General features: G+C 50.7%; 1 protein-coding gene across 4 annotated transcripts in view; it reads right to left on the reverse strand.

The window, feature by feature from the left end:
* Positions 1 to 1908: 1908 nt before the first annotated feature.
* Positions 1909 to 20004, reverse strand: part of OGDH (oxoglutarate dehydrogenase) — a 67355-nt gene continuing 49259 nt past the window's right edge. For all 4 annotated transcript variants that reach the window (XM_006051299.4, XM_006051297.4, XM_006051300.4 and 1 more), the window contains 14 exons: positions 17263 to 17391; positions 11584 to 11763; positions 11101 to 11253; positions 10249 to 10351; positions 9959 to 10087; positions 9475 to 9625; positions 9078 to 9205; positions 8736 to 8914; positions 8202 to 8273; positions 7403 to 7531; positions 6707 to 6779; positions 3426 to 3589; positions 3083 to 3237; positions 1909 to 2992 (listed from right to left, as the gene is read on the reverse strand). In XM_006051299.4, coding sequence (XP_006051361.3) covers positions 2872 to 2992; positions 3083 to 3237; positions 3426 to 3589; positions 6707 to 6779; positions 7403 to 7531; positions 8202 to 8273; positions 8736 to 8914; positions 9078 to 9205; positions 9475 to 9625; positions 9959 to 10087; positions 10249 to 10351; positions 11101 to 11253; positions 11584 to 11763; positions 17263 to 17391 — 1866 coding nt within the window. In that variant the 3' untranslated portion in view covers positions 1909 to 2871. The remainder of the gene's footprint in view (positions 2993 to 3082; positions 3238 to 3425; positions 3590 to 6706; positions 6780 to 7402; positions 7532 to 8201; positions 8274 to 8735; positions 8915 to 9077; positions 9206 to 9474; positions 9626 to 9958; positions 10088 to 10248; positions 10352 to 11100; positions 11254 to 11583; positions 11764 to 17262; positions 17392 to 20004) is intronic.

The raw sequence follows: 20004 nt of genomic DNA on the forward strand, positions 1-20004 counted from the left end.
GGCCACCAGCCTGGGAATGGGAAGATTCCTTGGAGCCTGCAGAGGGAGCATGGCCCTGCCAACACCTCACTTTCAGAGACTGGCCTCCAGAGTGACAGTGTGAGTTCCTATGGTCCCCCACCCCCACCTCCGGTTTGTGGTACTGTGATTTGTTGTTATGACAGTCACTGGAAACTCAGATGCTCCTGCACGGCTTCTCTGGTTCTCGAAAGGTCCATCAGCACCTCCCAATGAAACCGTTCACCTCACCTTGAGACTCTAACCCACATGGCTGGGACTTGAACCCCTTGGCTTCTCCTTGGCTCAGGCCCACCTGTCCTGGGTGCCCCTCCCAGGGACAGCCCCTCCTGCCAGGCATGCTGACCCTCTTCCAATACTTTCACAGGTGCAGATGGGAGATGGGCCTTTATATCCAGAAAGGCCAGGAATCTGCATCAAGTGGCCCAGGCACACTCTCAGGCACACACACGCTTATGCACACACACACACACACACACAGAGGCACGTCAGACACATACACATGTGCACACACTGACATGCACACTTGTGCATGCACCTGCACACTGGTCCAGGTCCCCTCGAAATCCCGTGTAAGGTCACAGGCTGCTCTCCTAGACTGTGAGGTTCCTTCCTTCCCACCATTGCTCTGATTTTAGGAGAGAGGCAACTGATGACTGAAGCAGAACAGAGCTGACCAGAGTAGTCTCTGCCCAACGTGTGGCCCAGCATGGTCTGATTATGCCTCATCTTTCAGAGCCTCAGGTCTGCTCTCCCTGGATGTGGGCAGGGCTGCAGACCCCCTCGGAGCCGTGGGAGTGGGAGAGACCTGCTGAGTCCCTTGCCCCATTCCTGTGGCCCCAGCCCTGAAAGAAGGGCCCATGGTGGTGGCTTCCTCAGAAGCCCCCCTACCGGAAGTTACCAGACCCCTTGGGCTCTTGGCTCCCCTGCACTCCCTGACCAGACTGGAAGCAGCAGGATGTGAGGGCCCAGCTTCCATCTTGTGTCTTAGCTCTATGTGCTCTGGATTGGACTCTAACTTCCCAGAGTTCAGGACAGCTGCCCCCTCAGAGCGCTGGAAGTCTCTCCAGGAAAGGGGCTCCTGAGCCATTTGTTTTGTCTCTTTTAGCTCTAACCTGCCTGGCTGACCACATCAGATGGATGGGGTGCTGGTTTTGAAGCCCACAGGGACAGCTGTCCCATCTCCCACTCCCTCCCCACCACCCGCCTGAGACAATGGCAGGTCGGGAGGACCCTTGGGCAACCCCTGGACAAAATGAAGACATTCTGAAAAGGCTTCAAGGACAAGGGACCCTGGTGTGGCCCAGAAGACTGGGTGAACGTCAGGGGGCCCCATGATGGAAGTTACCCTCATGTCCACACCCAGGCCTTCCCCTGAGCTCTCCTTCAGTGCTGAGACCTGTCTACCCTCCAGGGAACCAAGCCCGGCATGGTGTGGGTTGAAGGCAGTGGGGCTCTTGTCAAAAGGGGACAGGGCCTTGTGAAGGCTCGGCTGGTATGATGGCTCGCCTCCCGAGGTCCGATGAGTGGCTTGGGCTCCTGAAGGGTGCTAACAAGTGTCCTAGGGTGAGCCCACCCTGCACGCTGGCTCAGATGGCTGAATACTTTTTTTAGGTGGAGTGTGCTGGGGGACCTAGGAGCAGGGCACACTCAGATATAAGGGTGCATCAGACACTATCTTCAACGATAAGGATGGAGAGGCCAGGTGAGGAGGAGGATGGTGGCCAATCACCTGGCGCTGCTGGCAACCAGAGGGAGGTGGTCAGGAGGCGGGAGGTCCACCTGAGCCCAGCAAAGAGGAGAGCCGCTTCCCAGGCAGGGCAGAGATGCTGCGGTAGCCTTTTCTTTGGAGGAGACGGCGAAGCACAAAGAATGACACCATACACAGGCTCAGGGAGAACTCAGATTTTATGGGTCGAGCCAAATGCAATGCAAAGTTGTTCTTGTTACTTTTTTTAACCAAAATAAATAAATCAGATCTGTCCCTGTGACGGGCCGGGGGAGCTGGCCCCTTGGCCTTGTGCTGCCCCTCACTCCTGCCCCTCCTCTCCCCCTCTGACCAGCTTTGGCACAGTAGAGAGAAGAATGCTTCGGAGTCTCCATCGAGTTGAAGGGAAGAGGAAAGGAGGTGGCTTGGAAGTGAAGGGAAGGACCAGAGGAGCAGCCGGCACCCCGGCCCTGAGCGGCACTTCCTGGCCACACCCAGCCCCAGGTGGTGGAGTGTGCACGGCCCCGCACATGGCCGGGACCCTCTGGAGCGGTGGAAGTGGTCGCTGCAGAGTGGACCCTCCCGCTCTGTGCCAGGTCAGTCTCAGGCCATCTCCCAGCAGCCGTCCTGCAGCAGTGCCCTTGGTCCACCACATGGTGAGGGTCCTGCTAGAGCCCACCCACCCCACAAACCCTCAGACATTGACGGCTCCTGGGAGGGGTTGGAGGCTCAGCTTGGGGAGAGGAGGCCACTCTTATCCAGGTGCAGGAACGCTTTGCTGGGTGACCAGGACTGCTGGCACAGGGGGATGCCGCATGAGGCCGGTCCTGTGGGGTGAGCTGGGGGAACGGGGTCGGGGCAGATCTTCCCTCCCAGGACACCTGCAGGGGCTCCCTCTCCTCCTCCCGCTCCCCACTGTCTCCATGAAGGCTGTTCAGCTGGACAGAAGCTGTAGCGCCCGGGGGGGCATCTGGCTTGGGGGACAGCCAAGCACAGGAGGGGGCAAACAGCCTAGTTCCTAAGTGAGCACGGGGCGCGTGCGGTATGGACGGGCAGAGGTGCGGGCAGTGCGGAGGCACGATGCTTTAGTTGGAAGCGAGGGGCAGTCGTGAGGTGCAGGGCGGCCCAAGCAGCCCAGGCGCCATCTACGAGAAGTTCTTGAATGCGTCCAGGTCGAAGGCTGTGTCCAGGAGGCGCTGCAGCTCCGTGAGGTGGGTCTTCTTGTTGCCGGTGGCTGGAGCTGCTGCTGGGTCCCGGCCAGCATACCTGAGGGCGGTGACAGTGAGCGTTGAGGGCCACTGAGGGGAACGGGGCTCGTCACCCTCCCTGGCCCCAGCTGACTGCCCGAGTCCTTACCACACAGGCTTGGCGCGGCTGATGGTGGTTCGCAGCCTGGGCTTCACGTAGTCGTAGTAGCCTTGGTTCTTGTGCTCCTCCTGGCACCAGGCCAGCTCAGCGTTAGGGTACTTCTGGACCTCCTGCAGCAGGAGGTCGAAGGGGAAAGGCGACAGCTGGGGGGAGAGAGAGAAGCTACTGTCAGGAGAAGATGCTCAGAGTGGCAAGAGGCAAGGCTGGTGTCCCCAGCAGGGAGCTCAGTGATCCCTAAAAGATGTCCGTGCCAGAAACTCTGGGAAAGCTCGAGGGCCCGGACACCGGGAGGAGGACCGCCAGTACTGGTCTGGGAACCACACGCCCTCACCTGCTCGATCCTGGTGATGGCCACCTGCTCCACCATGTCCCGTGCTTTGCGCTCTCGGGTGAGGTCATAGTACACCTTGCCGGTACAGAAGAGAAGTCTCTTGACGTTTCCTGGGTTCTGTGCTGCAGGGCCATCTTCTGGGATCACCCGCTGGAAGTGGGTTCCTACGAGAGAATCCCCATGGCCAGGGGGTTTGCTCAGGACTTGGCGGAGGGTGTCTAGGGCCTTCCCTCTGTGAGGTGGGGCTGTACCATGGCTGACACCAGAACACACGGTTTCTGAGGGTTAGGACACTGCTCCTCCCACCAGCCTGTGACATCCTTGAATTAATCCACACTGAGAGAGCCTAACAGGCACGGTAGCCTAACAGCCTTGGAGAGCAAGTGACATTGGTTCATTCGTCAGAACGATCTGCCTCAGACATGGGGGACAGCTAGGACTGGTAGAGCACCCCATGACCGCTCTGCTCAGACTCCTCCTGAGTTTACAAATACCAAAACTTTCCACACTGGAAACTGGAACAAATATTCAGATACTCATGGCCTGAACCATCCCTCTGGAAACAAGGCTGACTTCAGAAAGCTGCATTCAAAATGAGGGGTTCACTTAGTGACACATATGCAGCACACAACATGCTCACATTCACGCCACACACGCAAACGCTAGGATTAGAAGGAAACTACCTTCACACACAAAAAGGCCAGACATGAGACACCCACTGTGAACATCATACTCATCTGCAAAAGACTGAAAGCATTTGCTCTAAGATCAAAACAAGCGAAGAATGTCCGTTCTCACCACTTCTATTCAACATAACACTGGAATTCTAGCCAGGGCAATTAGGCAAGGAAAAGAAATAAAAGGTATCTAAATTGTAAAGGAATAAGTAAAATCATCTGTTTGTTTTATATGTAGAAACCCCTAAAGATTCCACACACACATACACACACACATACACAAACTTGTTAAAACTAGTAAATGAATTCAGCAAAATTACAGGATAGAAAATTAACACTCAGAATTTAGTTTTATTTCTATGAACAATCCCAAAGTAAAAAAAAAAAATCCTATTTGAAACAGCATCAAATAAATAAAATCACTTAGAAATAAACTTAACCAAGAAAATGAAAAACTTGTACACTGAAAACTACAGAACATTACTGAAAGAAATTAAAGATACCAATAAATGGAAAGTCATTTGTGTTCATGGACTGGGAGACTTAACACTGTCACGATGTTAATTCGACCAAAGCAATCTACAGATTCGCAATCCTTATCAAAATCCCAAGGACATGGACATTTTTTTTGCAGAAATAAAATCCATCCTAAGATTCATGGTATCCCAGAGGATTCTAAATAGTCAAAACTATCTTGAAAAAGAAAAACAAAGTTGGAAGACTCATGTTTCCTGATTTCAAAACTTATTACAAAGCTACAATATCAGAGCATGGTATTGGCACAAAGACAGATATACAGACCAGTGGAAGAGAACAGAGTTCAGAAATAAAGCTTCACATCCATGGTCAGATGATTTTGACAAGAGAAGCAGTAACATCCAATGGGGAAAGGACAATCTCTTCAACAAATGGTGTTGGGAAAACTGGATACCCATATGCAAATGAAGGTAGGCCCTTACACCACACAGAACACTGACTAAAAATGGATTAAAGGCAGACCAAGAGCTGCAATTACAAAACATAAACACTGAATTTGACAAGGATTTCTTAGATGTGACTTCAAAGGCATAGGCAGCATAAGAAAAAAATAGAAAAAGTGGACTTTATGAAAATTAAAAAATTTTGTACATCAGAAGACAACACAGATGGAAGAAAATAGTTGCAAGTCATATATCTGATAAGGCATCTATATCCAGTAAATGGAGAGAAATTGCACAACTCAACAACAAAATAAGCAACCCAATTAAAAAATGTGCAAGGACGTATGACATTTCTCCAAAGACAACATACAGATGGCCAGTAAGCACATGAAAAGACGCTCAACATCACTAATCATTAGGGAAATGAAAATCAAAATTGCAGTGAGATATTACTTCACGGTCATGAGGATGGCTATTGCAAAACAAAGACAGAATCAGAAAACAGTACTACGGTTGGCAAGCCATGTGGAGAGAATGGAACCTTGTGCGCTCTTGGGAATGGAAGTGCGCTATGGAAAACAGCACGTTACACTAAAGAGTCATCATATGACCCAGCAATTCTGCCTCTTGGTATATATCCAAAGGAATCAAAAGCAAGGTCTTGAAGAAAGACTGGTACACCCATGTTCATAGCAGCATTATTCCCAATGGCTAAAACGTGGAGGTAACCCAAGTGTCCACTGACAGATGAACAAACAAAAAGTGTATATACCATATACATACAATAGAATACTAGTCAGCTTTGAAAAAGAAGGAAATTCTGACACATGTTACAACATGGATGAACCCTGAGGATATCAGAAGCTAGTCACATAAAGACAAATATTATACAATTCCACTTATATGCAGTTCCTAGAGGAATCAAACCTATAGAGACAGAAGGCAGAATGGTGGGCGCCAGGGGCTGGGGGAGAAGGGGTGATGGGGGAGTTGCCTTTCTTCAACCAGGGATCAAACCCGTGCCTCGTGCAGTGGAAGTGCTGCATCTTAACCACTGGACTACCAAGGAAGTCCGGTGAATGTGTTTATTAATGCCACTGAACTGTACACTTAAAAGTGGCTAAGATGGTAAATTTTATATAATGCATATTTCACCATAATAATAATAAAAGGGAAAAAAACCAAAGGATTTACCGTGATAGAAAACTAAAGGGGGCTCCACGGCTGGCAGCAAGTGGGGATGTGCAGGGCTGCTGCATGCTGCCAGCCGCCTCTGTCTGCTGTCCGGGTGAAAGAAATTGCAATGCTGTGGGCCTCACCTCACACCACTGAGCTGGGTGTTATGCGGCAGGCCCTACCCACCCAGTGCCTTTCCTCTGTCCCTGGCTGCTGTCAGCCCCCAGGAGCAGTGCTCGGGAAGCAGGGTGCACTCTAACTTCGGACTCATTTCACTGCCTCTAAGAGAGTCCTAGGGATGCACCCAGCAAAGGCTGTGTACCCTGGTGGGACAAGAGAAGACACGCTGTTGGACCAATCTGCACACAAGCTCTGACACCCTGGCTGTCGTGTTCAGTGGTCTTTACCCGATAACCAAAAATGTGGCAAGGACCACAGTGAGACTGACAAGCCCCCTACACAGCAAGAGTTAAGACCCCTTCCAAATGCCCAGCCCCCTCATGCCTACCTGGAAGCATCTCGTCAAAGTTGGACCTGGCTTCGGGATGCCGCAGCAGGGACTTTGGGGTGAAGATGATTAACTGAAAGACAGAAGCACAGGCTCATGACAGACCAGGTTCTAAGTATTCCAGAAGGAGGGCAGTAAGGGGCTGCCCAGGCCTGTCTTCAGAACAGGCCCTCCTGCTGCCTTCCTGGCTCTATAATCAGGAGGAGCACAGGCGTGAGGTGAAAAGAGCAAACAGGATGATGCTGTTTGCCCCCGGGCTCTCTTCCTCTGCCCTGAGATGCTGGGCTCTGCTCAGCTAGGCACCCTCTCCTCCAGGGCCTGCCCTAGTCTGCTCAGAACCCTGGGCACCACTACCCTCTACCTGGGAAGGACACCTGAGCCTTTCCTGGGCGTCCCTGCCTGTGGCCAGGGCTGCCCTGCTCCATGCGCCTGCCTGGCCCTGCACGGTGACTGGCAGCAGCAGGAGGCATTCTCCCCTTAGACCCTTCACACACACTCCCACTCACCCTTCAACACCCTGCCAAGGAGCCTGCTTCCTGAGGACCCTCTGTTCTTTCGGCCCCTGAGGGGGCTCACCTCTCCTCCAAGCTCAACACACTACCTACAACCCCCCGCTCACATGTCCATCCTCCCATTGGGCTGGGGCCCTGGAGTCCTCAGGCCAGGCCTCTCTGAGCAGGGATACCCTCAACTGACCGGCTTCCGGAAGGGCAGGAGAATCTGGCGACGTAGCACGTGGAAGAAGTTGCCAGGGGTGGAGCAGTTGACGACAACCCAGTTGCAATCATACAGCTGATTTATGTCAAAGTTGGCTTCCTTAAGGTCCTATAGCAAAGAGGGAAAAGGCCAGAGGCCCAATGGCTCTAAGCACCCTGCTGTGGGAGGCACTGAGGCAGACAGCTTCAGAAGGACCCGGGTCCCAGCCTCAGGCACCTCAGCTCCCTCTGAGATGCACACAAAGGGGACACTGACGGAGCTCAGCCAGCCAGCTCTAAGCTCTGAATGGAATTCTCAGTCCCACATTTATCCCTATGTCTCTGAAAACTACTGCCTGGCCTAGGACAGACACAGGGTCTAGCTAAAACCAATTCAGACTTTCCTTAGAAACTGACTCCCAGTAATTTCCTCTCAGCTCTTGGAGTTTCACTAAAATCACCCCAGAGTTCTTTCCTCTAAAATGTTTGCCTAGGGAACTCCCTGGCGGTCTAGTGGTTAGGACTCTGAGCTGTCACTCCCGAGCGTGCAGGTTCAATCCCAGGCCAGGGAACTAAGATCCTGAAAGCTGCAATAAATAACTTGCCTGAATCAAAACACAGACAGTACTACTCCTAAAAGCTTCTGCTGCAGGAAGCAGCCTGGTAGTATCTTCTATGCTCTGAAGAGGCCTCTCATTTCCAGGACACAAGCAGGCTTGGGCCCACCTGTGACTCCTGAGAGGGACAGAGCACTGGTACCTTCAGAGGCGCCCACAGACGCCCAGGTGGTGGCTACTTACCGGCAGGACGTCTGGATCATCATTGCACATCTGCAGGAACCTCTCTGGCCTGGCGGAGGAATGTTCTGGGCCCTGGAACCAGACACACAAGTTACAGATGAGGAGCTTCCCCCATTCTGACAGCTGCATTCAGTACTTCTCTTCCTTAACCAACTTTCTCATTTCTGGTCTGAAAAACACCAAGTTATCTCTTTCCTGCCAATAGTTTAATTCCTTCTTCTCCTGCCTATGGAGTAGAGGGGAAGTTTCCACATCAGGACAGGGCCCAGTACTCCTGGCTCCTCATAGCTTCCAAATCGGAGTGTTAAGAAAACTCCTCACAGGGCCTGGGGGAGGAGGGAGGGAGAGCACAGGGACTGCCTGAACCCAAGAGGCCCAGCCACATCCCCACTTCTTACCCAGAACAGAGCAGGGCCTGCCTCTTGCCTCCAAGGCAGGTGGGGAACACCAGCAGAGCCTGCACCTGCCAGTCTCGGGACCAGGGTCCCAGGCAGGCCCTTCCTAGGTCTGCCAGGGAAGGGGTAGGGGGCTCACCATGCCCTCCATGCCATGGGGCAGCAGCAGCACGATGCCGTTCTGCCGCACCCACTTGGCTTGTCCTGGGCAGATGAACTGGTCGATGATGCACTGGGCCGTGTTATGGAAGTCACCAAACTGGGCCTCCCAGAGGACCAGGGCGTTAGGACTGGCCATTGCAAAACCCAGCTCGAAGCCTGCAGAGTAGGAGGAAGGGAGACCAGACAGCAGTCAGCTGGTGGGTGGGAAGGGGAGGTGGGGAGGAGGGGGTGAAAAGGGAAGAAGGGGTGGTCGGGGAAGCAGTGGGGAGAGGGTGGCTGGGGAGGAAGGGAGGAGGGCCTTGTGGGCCCCAGTGCTCACCCAGGACCCCGTACTCGGACAGTGAGCTGTTGCACACGGTGTAGGGGGCCTGGTTGGGCCAGAGGTGGTTCATGGGGATGCAGGTTCTCTTGTCCACGTTCTGGTCATGCAGGACGTGGTGGCGATGGCTGAGGCAGAACAGCACAGATTAGCAGGCAGGACCCAGCCCTGCATGCAGCTCAGACTAGACTCCATGCACAGCCGCCACTGGGGGCACAGAGCCTGGTTCTTAACAGAAGCATCTAATCGGAGCAGGAATAGGGTGCTTCTGGGCCTGAGACAATGGGATCTAATGACTGCTTCCTGGCAGTGATTTTCTTCTGGAAGACAAATACCACAGACCTTCTTTTGTGTCTCCTCCGCTCTGAAGGGCCCACAAGAACACCAAGGCCATTACCTAAAAGTGCCCCGCTCCACATCCTGGCCGCTCAGCCGGATATGGATGCCCTCCTTCAGTAGGGAGCCAAAAGCCATGTACTCCGCCAGAGCCCAGTCCACAGTCCTGTTCTTCACCAGCTCCCCACGGGTCTTCAGGATCCGGCTCAGCCCTGCAGAGGCAGACGGTGTTCACCAGCCGCCCCGAACACCCTCTTAGGACAAGAGCTCCCTACAGCACCAGCTTCTGGGGTCCAGAGTTGCCAGAGGAGTGGCGTCTGGACCAGGGAGGCTGTGACATCCTGTGCCTTCATCCACCGCTCTGCTGGCTGAGGACCACGCTGGGGCAGGGGTGAGGTGACAGGGCTACCCTCATCCCACCACCTTGCTCGGCCTTGAACGAGGCAGGAACCTGAGCCAGGTGGGGACCAGTCTTAGGCCAGAGGGGAGTCGGCACTACTTCAGAAGGCCCGGGTGGTGGCAGAGGCGGGGCAGGGCACCCTCACCTCCGTGAATGGTGAAATCCTCCACAGGCACGGAGCTGGCCACGTTCCCAATGTGTGTGAGAATGTCCTCCGTCAGGCCCGTGGAGGGGCAGGTCATGCTCCTCGGCTGCCCGTCCAGGGTGAAGAAGCCTGGGACAGAAAGGGCAGGCTGACATAGGAACTGTGGACATGTGAAATGCTGCCGAGAGGTGGCTGATATCTTCTTCCCTTGAGAATGGCAGTCAGGGGTCCAATTCTGGGACCCATGGGGTGTGGGCGGAAGAGGTTCTCCGGTGGCATGCCTCACTCACCAGGCCAGGGGGAGTCCAGCCAGTGCTTGATGTGCAAGATCTTTTCGTCCTTGGACCTGGTGAAGGCCTCCTCACAGATCTTGTCATATTTGGAGATCTCCTCCTAGAGGATTGGGCACAATGCAGCCGTCAGGGCTGCTGTGCACAGGGCCTGCCGGGCACCCAGCCAGCACACATCGAGCCAGCACACACTGGCACTTTCTTGGTGCGGAGTCCCTCAGACCCCACGGGCCCCCGGGTTCTCCTCCCAACACGCATCACCTCTGGGAGATCTGTGGGAAGCCTAGTACAGTGTTTCCGTCCCAGCGGCTTCTTCTCCACTGCAGGCTGTGGGTCCTACTTACCCTCCCTCCAGTCTTCCTGATGAACTGGTCCAGTTCTCGGGCTCCAAGCATAGCCTCAGGAGGACTGAACCTGAGTGCCATCTCGGCACCTGCCCCTAATCCCAGCACCACCCTCATTCACAGGCCCCTGACTCTGCATGCTCATGACCCATACCGCTTGTCTCTCTCCATCACCCTGCATGGGCCTTCCCTCTCATAACCAGCCAGAGAGACCAGCTCACAGGTGGGTCCCTCACCATCCTCTCTCCCCTTCACCCCTCTGCACTGGGCTCCACGGGCCTCAGAGGCCACAGTGAAGTCCTATCAGGTCCCACCTCCCTCATGTAACTAACCCCTCAGTAGCCTGGACCTTCCAGGTTATGTGCTGAAATGCTGTAGCTGTAAATATTTCACACGTTCTCACTTGGACCCTAAGTGCTCTGCAGAAGTGAGCACTGGCCCTGTGGCGGGTCTTCTCCATCCCTCCTTGGCTCCGGAAAGAGCCACCAGGACAGGGCCAGGGACGCACCTCGTACTCAGGCTGGTTGACCACGCCCTGCGACACCAGCAACTCTGCGTACTTCTGCAGCACGGGCTTCTGTTTGCGGATCTGCTTGTACATCAGCGGCTGGGTGAACATGGGCTCATCCATCTCGTTGTGGCCATTGCGCCGGTAACACACCTGGGCACACCGGGATACCCCAGCATCAGGGCCCATGTCGGTCGGGACCTAGGACCTATGAGGAGCTATCCCATTTCTCCTGGTTGACACCTCAGTTGACCTCTAGAAATAGGGTCCTATTTCCTGCTCCTTCACACACTAGAATTGCTTTGACTGTCCCCTGATGAAACAAGAGTGACCTGGGACTATCTTGGGACAGGACCCCAATTACCTTCTTGCCCAGGTTGGGTCACCCAAAGACACAGGAGCTCTTGGGAGGGGAAGGAAGGTGTGCCCTGGCCCTAGGGAGCCCTAACCCCTCTCTCCAGGACACAAGCTAAGGTCACTCACCAGGTCCACCACCACATCCTTGTGGAAGGTGCTCCTCCACTCGGCTGCAACTTTGCACACATACATGACTGCCTCCGGGTCATCCGAGTTCACGTGGAAGATAGGGGCATTCACCACTCGGGCCACATCAGTGGGGTAGGGCGAGGAGCGGGCCATGCGCGGGTCTGTGGTGAAGCCGATCTGCAAGGGACAGGCAGCTTGGCCAGAGGGATTGGGCACACTGCTAAGCATTAGCAGGACAGAAGGAGGGTGGGCCAGGGCAAGCCTACCCCCAGGCCAATGGCACGGTGGGGACAGGGCTGGGGTGAGAGTGGATATGTCTGAGTGTGAGGGTGGGGCTAATGGCAGGCAGGGAAGAGCCGAAGGCCACCTGCTGGAGGTCACCTGGCTGCGTGTGGCCTACGCTTGAGACAGTCCCTAAAGGGCTATTTAAAAAAAAATTTTTTTTTTCCCTAATCTGGTAACAAAATTCATACATGTTGAACAGTTTGGAAGAGAGTATGAAAAATTAAAATCATCTATATTCTACCAGTTTCAGTGCAAATATCTTGATGCTTTCCTTTCTAGATGATTTTCTTTGCATGAATACACATGCCAATATAAATATAAAATTTCAGATCCTACTATTTCTATAATTTTGCACTCTGTTCACTAACATGAGTATTTTTTCTTTGAAAAGAAAATTTAAAGGTCTCATCACTTAGATATATTAAAACTTTATCATATATTTGTAATTTTATAATTTGCATTTAAACTTTATTTTTATGAACTACTTCAAACATCCAAAAAGTATGATACTACATGGCCCTGAAAGTAGATGACATGGTTTCCACACGTTGCTATATGTATCCCATATGTCCATAAACAGTATATCGATAGCTTAGGTTTGTTGTTGCTGTTTAGTCGCTAAGTCGTGTCCAACTCTTTGCAACCCCAGGACAGTAGCCCACTAGGCTCCTCTGTCCATGGAATTCTCCAGGCAAGAATAACAGAAGTGGATTGCCATTTCCTTCTCCAGGGGATCTTCCTGACCCAGAACTGTAACTCAAGTCTCCTGCATTGCAGGTAGATTCTTTACCACTGAGTCACCAGGGAAGCCCTTTCTTAGGCTTAGTGAAGTCGCTCAGTCATGTCTGACTCTGCAACCCCATGGACTGTAGGCTACCAGGCTCCTCTGTCCATGGGATTTTCCAGGCAACAACACTGAAGTGGGCTGCCATTTCCTTCTCCAGGGGATCTTCCCCACCCAGGGATTGAAACTGGGTCTCCTGCACTGTAGGCAGACGCTTTACTGTCGGAGCCACCAGGGAAGTCCTGATTATTAAAATTAAAAAGGCTTACTGGTATCATTTCAGGCTCACGAAAAAGTTGGAGCTATAGAAAACTCCCAGATTCTTTATTCAGATTCAACAACGGTTCCCATTTTGCCCCTTTTATTATACAGGCTCTTTCCGTTACACACACACATTTTTTCTGAACCATTTTCAGGTAAGTTGTAGACCAAGACTGTCCCTAGTCCTTAAAACATGGACATAGCCTTACCAGCCATAGTGCAGTTCTCAGCTCACTCAGTTTAACATTATAGAACACTGTTATAAGACCCCTCAGCACACACATTTCAGTAGTCCTAATGATATCCAGTCTTTGCTGCCTCAGCCCGGTACTCAACCCAGTACTTCACTGTGCATTAGTTACCACCTCTCTGTGGTCGCTCTTAATCTGGAAGGCTCCTTACTCTTTTTGGTTTTCATAACACTAACATTTTGGAAGAGTATTTCCATGTCTTTTAAACTACAGAGATATACTTTTTATGTACCTTACATATGGTAGCATACTCTATATGCTGTACAGATTCTTTTCAACTTGCTTTCTGTTCAAATTTATATTCATGGTTCATCCAGGCTGAAACATGGACTTCTCCTTTCCTAGCAGAGCTTGGTGAAATCTAAGTACTAAATGGTACCACAGTTCATTTATCCATTCTCCTGTCTGTGGATGTTGTTTCCAACTTATGATTAATACACTGTTACTGTACACAGTCCTACACCAGTTTTCTCCAGCAAACACTTGAGTTATGTGCAAACACTTGAGTCCTCCTAGGAAGGGAAAACTAAGCCACAGGGTCTGAGCTCTACACTCGAATACCCGCAAGCGCTCTCCAAAGTGGCTGGGCCACGCACCCTTCCCCAGCAGCAAGGGTGCCCTGCATTTTCACTCACCATACTGTGACTGTTTCGCCAGGATATTAAATATTTTAATGATTATATAATACTGTTTCCTACAGTTTTGCCAAAATTTATACAAAGACTCGCTGGTTTTGATAAACATTCTTAAACAAAAATAGTTTGCATCTGATGGCTTCCTTAGGAGAAAAATGTAGAAGGGGAAATCCTAGGTGTGTTCTTAGAGAAATGAGAGCCCAGCCAAGCAGGCCTCTCTTTTCCTGCTACAGATCTTCTTAACCGACCCCACATCACGATAGATGGTACCAAAACCAGCAGAAAGACTGAAAAAAACATTAGTAAAACTGTAGGTTTTTACAGAAGTCTGAGAGTTCTTTATTTATGATGAATTGCTTTTACATAAACTCCTTTATCACACTGACTAAAGAAAAGATTAGAACTAGTCAGACACTGATGAGAACATTAAAAAATGATGTACCAGCGAGAATTCTGATGAACACTTACAGAGACCATGCACAATCCCATGGCCTATCTGGGACTCCCCACAGGGAGATGTGGGTAGGCACCAGGTAAGATAGGAATCATAACATGCATGTTACAGCTAGAACCTCACAGAAACTGAACTGCTTCGAAGTTTTGAGGTCTCAGTCCCCCAGACGCCCTCCCCAATATCTGCCACTGTTACTGACTTCTGTATCTTTAAGCGTATATGGTGGGTGTATGTGCACCCACTGACACACACACTCACAGAGAGAGCTGTACTCCACAGTATATATAGATCCATTCTTTCACATGGCTTTATTACACTGTGGTTGCTGTTAACTTCACATTAGTGCTTATTTATGCGTGTGTGCTAAGTCACTTCAGTCATGTCTGACTGACTCTTTGTGACCCCACAGACTGTGGCCCGCCAAGCTCCTCTATCTATGGGATTCTCCAGGCAAGAATACTGGAGTGGGTTGCCATGCCCTCCTCCAGGGGATCTTCCCGACCCAAGGATGGAACCTGTGTCTCTTATGTCTCCTGCATCGGCAGGCAGGTTCATTACCACTAGCGCCACCAGGCTCTATTCTAAACACTCTGCTGCTGCTGCTGCTAAGTCACTTCAGTCGTGTCCGACTCTGTGCGACCTCATAGACAGCAGCCCACCAGGCTCCGCCATCCCTGGGATTCAGGCAAGAACACTGGAGTGGGATTGCCATTTCCTTCTCCAATGCATGAAAGTGAAAAGTGAAAGTGAAGTTGCTCAGTTGTGTCCGACTCCTAGCGACCCCATGGACTGCAGCCCACCAGGCTCCTCCGTCCATGGGAGTTTCCAGGCAAGAGTACTGGAGTGGGGTGCCAGGGCTGTATATGTATATGATTTATATGTATTAATTCATTAAAGCTTTGTAACACATGTATAGATCTATCATAAATTACTTACCAGCTTCCTACTGATGCAGTGGTACAAGTTTTGGTTTCCAGTCTTGCTGCAGCATTGTGGGGCATCCCCACAATGCCCCTCCATATGATTATATATTTCAGCTTTATATATTTACATCTTTCTTCCAATTTCATTAAGATATTAATTGTGCAGCAGTGATACACACACACACACACACACATATTGTGACTGAACTGTACGGCTTACGGGATCTTAGTTCCCCAACCTGGGACTGAACTCGTGCCCCCATGGAGTGGAAGCATGGGGTCTCAACCACTGGATTGCCAGGGGAATCCCCTAAACAAAATTTTAAAAGACTTTGGCACCTCTCCTACGTGCCAGGATCCATAAGAGATTATGAAATAGATTCTGCCATCAGAATATATTTTCAAAAAAAAATAAAATAATCTCCTGGGATGAAATTCATCTGACTCTGGAGACTACGTATAGAAAAACTTTTCTCTTAAAAAAAAAAAAAAACCTCCCTGTGTCTTGGGCTTCCAATCCCTTTGAATGATCTTTGCTGTACTGTTTTCAGACTGAAGACTATGCTGCTGGCAACTCAGCTCCTACCCAACAAGCACTAAAGACTATCTGTGCTTGGTCATCTGTATAAAACACAGTTCAGTGATGCCTTGCTTTTTAGACCTTTCTCTTTCTTTGGTGTTTTTCTAATACTGTTTTCTAAAAGAAGCAATTCAAATATCAACTCTCAAGCAAGCTATTCAACTCTCTGCTCAATTTTCTCCTGCGTAAATGGAAATGATCGCACCTACCACATGGGTAAGACAGGGATCATGCTTTAAGTTAGAGGATGTGAAGTCACTAATTTAGTCAGGCACACAGGAGGCACTCCATAAGCAGTAGCAGTTATACTGTGTGTTACACTCATCCTAATGCTCCTCGTCTTGTGTTTGATACTGCACATTTTAAGTTCTGGGGCCCTCACTATGTACTGACTACCACATTTACTTTCATGTTTAAATTTTCCCTTCTTCCTCTCTATTTCTTGCTGGGACAGTTGCAACTGTGTGTCTTCCTCTAACTCACTCCACATGTATCAACAAACCATCTTCATAAATCAAACTGTCTCGTCACTTCCTGGTTTCGTTCCTCCGAAGGTCTCTCAACACATCTGGAGTAAGACCCTGTTTCTTGGGGGCCATGCAGAAGCAGCTGATGGCTGCTTTCTCTCAAAAAAACCCCTCAAATCTTAGATGTGACAGCCTTATCACCTCCCTTGGACAGAGGGGACCCTTCCCTGACTTGCTCCGCTGCCCCCTAACATTTGCCTACTTGACCCTGCATTTCTACCTAAAGGTCAAATCCTCAGAGAAACATCTGCAGGCTAACCCAATGCCTGGTAGGCCCCCTGCCCCCTCACCCAGAACTATAAGCTCTATAATGACAGGCAGTGTGCCCTTTCTCTGCTTGTTACCTGACACAGCACCAGTACTTAAAGGAACTCAAATATCTATTATATGAGAGCTCACCCAAGTTGGTGGGATGAACTCTCGGATGCACGGCACAGGAAATAACAGATATAACCATGTTAAATGTTTTAGAGTTGGGCAGAGATATTTACTTATAAGAATGTTCAACAAGTGTTATTTGAAACTGAAAAATAAGAATCTTAGTTAAAAGTCTAACAACACAGCAATATGTTTTATGAAACAACCTATAATGTATATTGTTATCAAAATTAATATTTTAAGAATATATAATGACATGAGAAAACACTGTGGTAAGTAAGAAGTGGATGTAAAACTGTGTATATAGAACCCCAGTTTCTTAAGAAAGAAAAGCCATCTAAATGCTTGTGGGTCTAGTAGAAAATATTCCAAAATAATATCATGCTCTTAAAACAGCATAATTAAAACCTCTCTACTTTAAAGAAAGTATCCTGTTTGTCCAAGTTTATTAATCAGAAAACAACAAACGTACTAAATGATAAGAACATGTCCCTCTAAGTAAGACTGACGTGAGCAAAGAAGCCTCAGGACAAAGTCTAATTGCTGATGTGGCCTCCTTAGCCTGCTCTGCTGCAAAGACCCCAGAGCCACCCGTTACCTGGTTGTTGACGACCACGTGGACAGTGCCATGAGTTGTGTAAGATGGCAGGTCACTCAGATGGAAGGTCTCATAAACGATGCCCTGGCCAGCAAATGCGGCGTCCCCATGCAGAAGGATGGACATGACCTACAGACAGGCAAAGGAGAACCCAAATCTGACGTGGTCCTGGCCACCATGTCCACAAGGCATGTGGGAGAGTACGTCATGATCCACTTTTCAAAAAATGATGTAGTATTTATTTATTTTTGGCTGTGCTGGGTTGTTGCTGCTGTGTGGGCTTTTCTCCAGTTGCAGAGAGTGGGAGTTACTTTCTAGCTGTGGTGCACGGGCTTTTCTCTGCGGTGGCTTCTCTTGTTGCAAAACACGGATTCTATGGCACAAGGGCTCAGCGGTCGCGGGTCCTGGCCTCTAGAGCATAGGCTCAGTAGTTGTGGCACACAGGCTTAAATGTTCTGTGGCACGTGGACTATTCCCAGCCCAGGGACCGAACCCATGTCTCCTGCGCTGCAAGTGGATTCTTTACCACTGAGCCACCAGGGAAGCCCAAAAATGATGTATTTTGAGATCATTTCAAACTTAGAAAGAAAGTGGCAGGAAAGTACAGACCCCCAGGCCCCTCCCAGCCCTCCCCTGTGATGTGTTCCAGGTGGTGTGCTCCACGTCCACACACTTGCCACCCTACCACCATCTGCTGCAAAGCCAATGCCCACTGCCCCTGAACCCACCATGCAGGACCCTTTCAAAGGAAAGCAATGCTGGCCCAGAGCCCATCCTCCCCAGATCCCATGCAGACGCGCTCTCAGGGCCACGCCTCTTCGGCTTCTCTGACCCGGAGCAGCCCCTTGTCTCTCCTGTCTCCACATTCTGGACAGGGCTTGGGCTCCAACAGTCCTTCGTGAACAGACTCAGGAATGGTGCGTGGCATACCTGGGACACCCGAGGTGGCCTGCCCCATGTGAATGCAGACAGGTAGTTGTCCAGGTTTCTCCCTTTAAACTCACCATTTCTCCTCAGTAAGGAGCACAATGAGGAGAACCTTTACATCCTGCTCCTCACCACACCCCCACCCACCCAGCAGCCTCCGTGGCACCTCCTGGATGCTGCCAGGTGTCACCCCTACCTTTATGCACTCGTGTTATGTAACAGTGTTCTTTTGACTTTTATTTGTATTAATATGTGCTCACGGATTCCTTTTGTATTCAATGGGCTGTAACTGACTAATATCAATAGTAACTTTGACGCTCACATCATCCTGGGACGGACTTGGTGTGGGAGCCCCATGCCGTCTGAACATGCCCCTGGGTTCACGGTGCGGGGGGGCCCTCCCTGCTTTCTGGTACAAGAGCTCTCAGCCTCCTGCCCAGCCCTGGAATTGGACATTTCTCTAAGGAGCCTGGTTCCTTCAGTGCAGGACCGCCTTTAAGACTATTTGTGTGCTCATCACTACTAGAACATGATCACTTCTAGGCTCTTTCAGCCCAGAACCAAAAAATGGATACTAAGTGCACATACAGAGATTTCTCAATTTACACACTGCATAACTGCAACACCTCCAGTTCCAATCCTTTTTCTGTGCCTCCCTCCTTCTACGTTTATAAACACCTCCTGCACCGTCAGACACCATACCCACTGTCCTCAGTACTTGCTGGCTTGCTACCCCCATGACCCTGTCGCCCCTATTCGTTGATGCCCTCTTGCCATGTGTCCTCAGCTCCTCTCACCTCCCTGGTCCTCACGCCAGGAAGGGAAGGTCCATGTGCTCTTCAGAGACAAAATCTAGATTCTTTTTGTAGCAGACCCCATGTGTCCTGCCATGGTGGATGCAGGAGCGCTCTCTAGGACAGGTAGAAATAGACACAAGTGTTGGGTTTGTACAGGAACCTCCTCAGAGGAGGGAAGCTTTGCCAGGTCCCGAACAACTGGGGGACACAGCGCCTCTCCCTGATCACCAGGATGCAAGTTTCCTCTCTGCAGAGCCTTCTCTATACAACCTTGGCCTCCTGCCTTTGGGCACTTCAGGCTAGCCTCCCCTCTCCTCTAGCTATTTCTCTTGCTCTTCTGGTGAAGTTGTACTGGGCCACTCGCCAGGCTACCTGCCGTCCCTGCAGTCTCCAGGGTGCACCAGCTGCTGCAATCATACTCCTACCTACTCCTGGTAGGAGCAGGTTTCTGCCTGCAGCACTGGGGAGCTGTTTTCCCACATGAACGTCCCAAGGGCCAACCCTGAGCCAAGCTGGGTCAGGCTCGATCTTGCACCAGGTTACAGAATAACCTTGGCCACATTTATAAATTACATATTTTTTTTCTGAAACACTGAAGGTTATGTAACAAATAATCCAGCTTCCTGGATTCTGGGTTTAACAGAAATCAGATAATTGCCTAGAGGTTTGGGATGAATAGCAAGGACGGCAAGTGTGGAGGACTGGTGGGGTCTGACCCGTCCACTGAGCAGGGCAAGCGTTGGCTCAGAGAGAGGGGTAAGGCTGGGGGCCTGTGGGCACGGGCCATTCACACTGGGCAGGGCAACCCCGTGGACCGGGCACTCCCTCAAACAAGCACCTGGCGACCACATGGGGCTAACCAGCCTCTCCTGGCCTCACAGGATTGATTGCTGTTATCATCTGAAGCATGTTAGATATGCTCCATCGCTTTTCTCTAGTTATTTCATTACTTTTGAGGGTGTTTTCAGCATTCTGAGCAAGCGATGCCTGAATGGCTGTGTCTATAATTTATGAATGT

Source organism: Bubalus bubalis, chromosome 8 (genome assembly GCF_019923935.1).
Source record: "Bubalus bubalis isolate 160015118507 breed Murrah chromosome 8, NDDB_SH_1, whole genome shotgun sequence".
Lineage (NCBI taxonomy): Eukaryota > Metazoa > Chordata > Mammalia > Artiodactyla > Bovidae > Bubalus > Bubalus bubalis.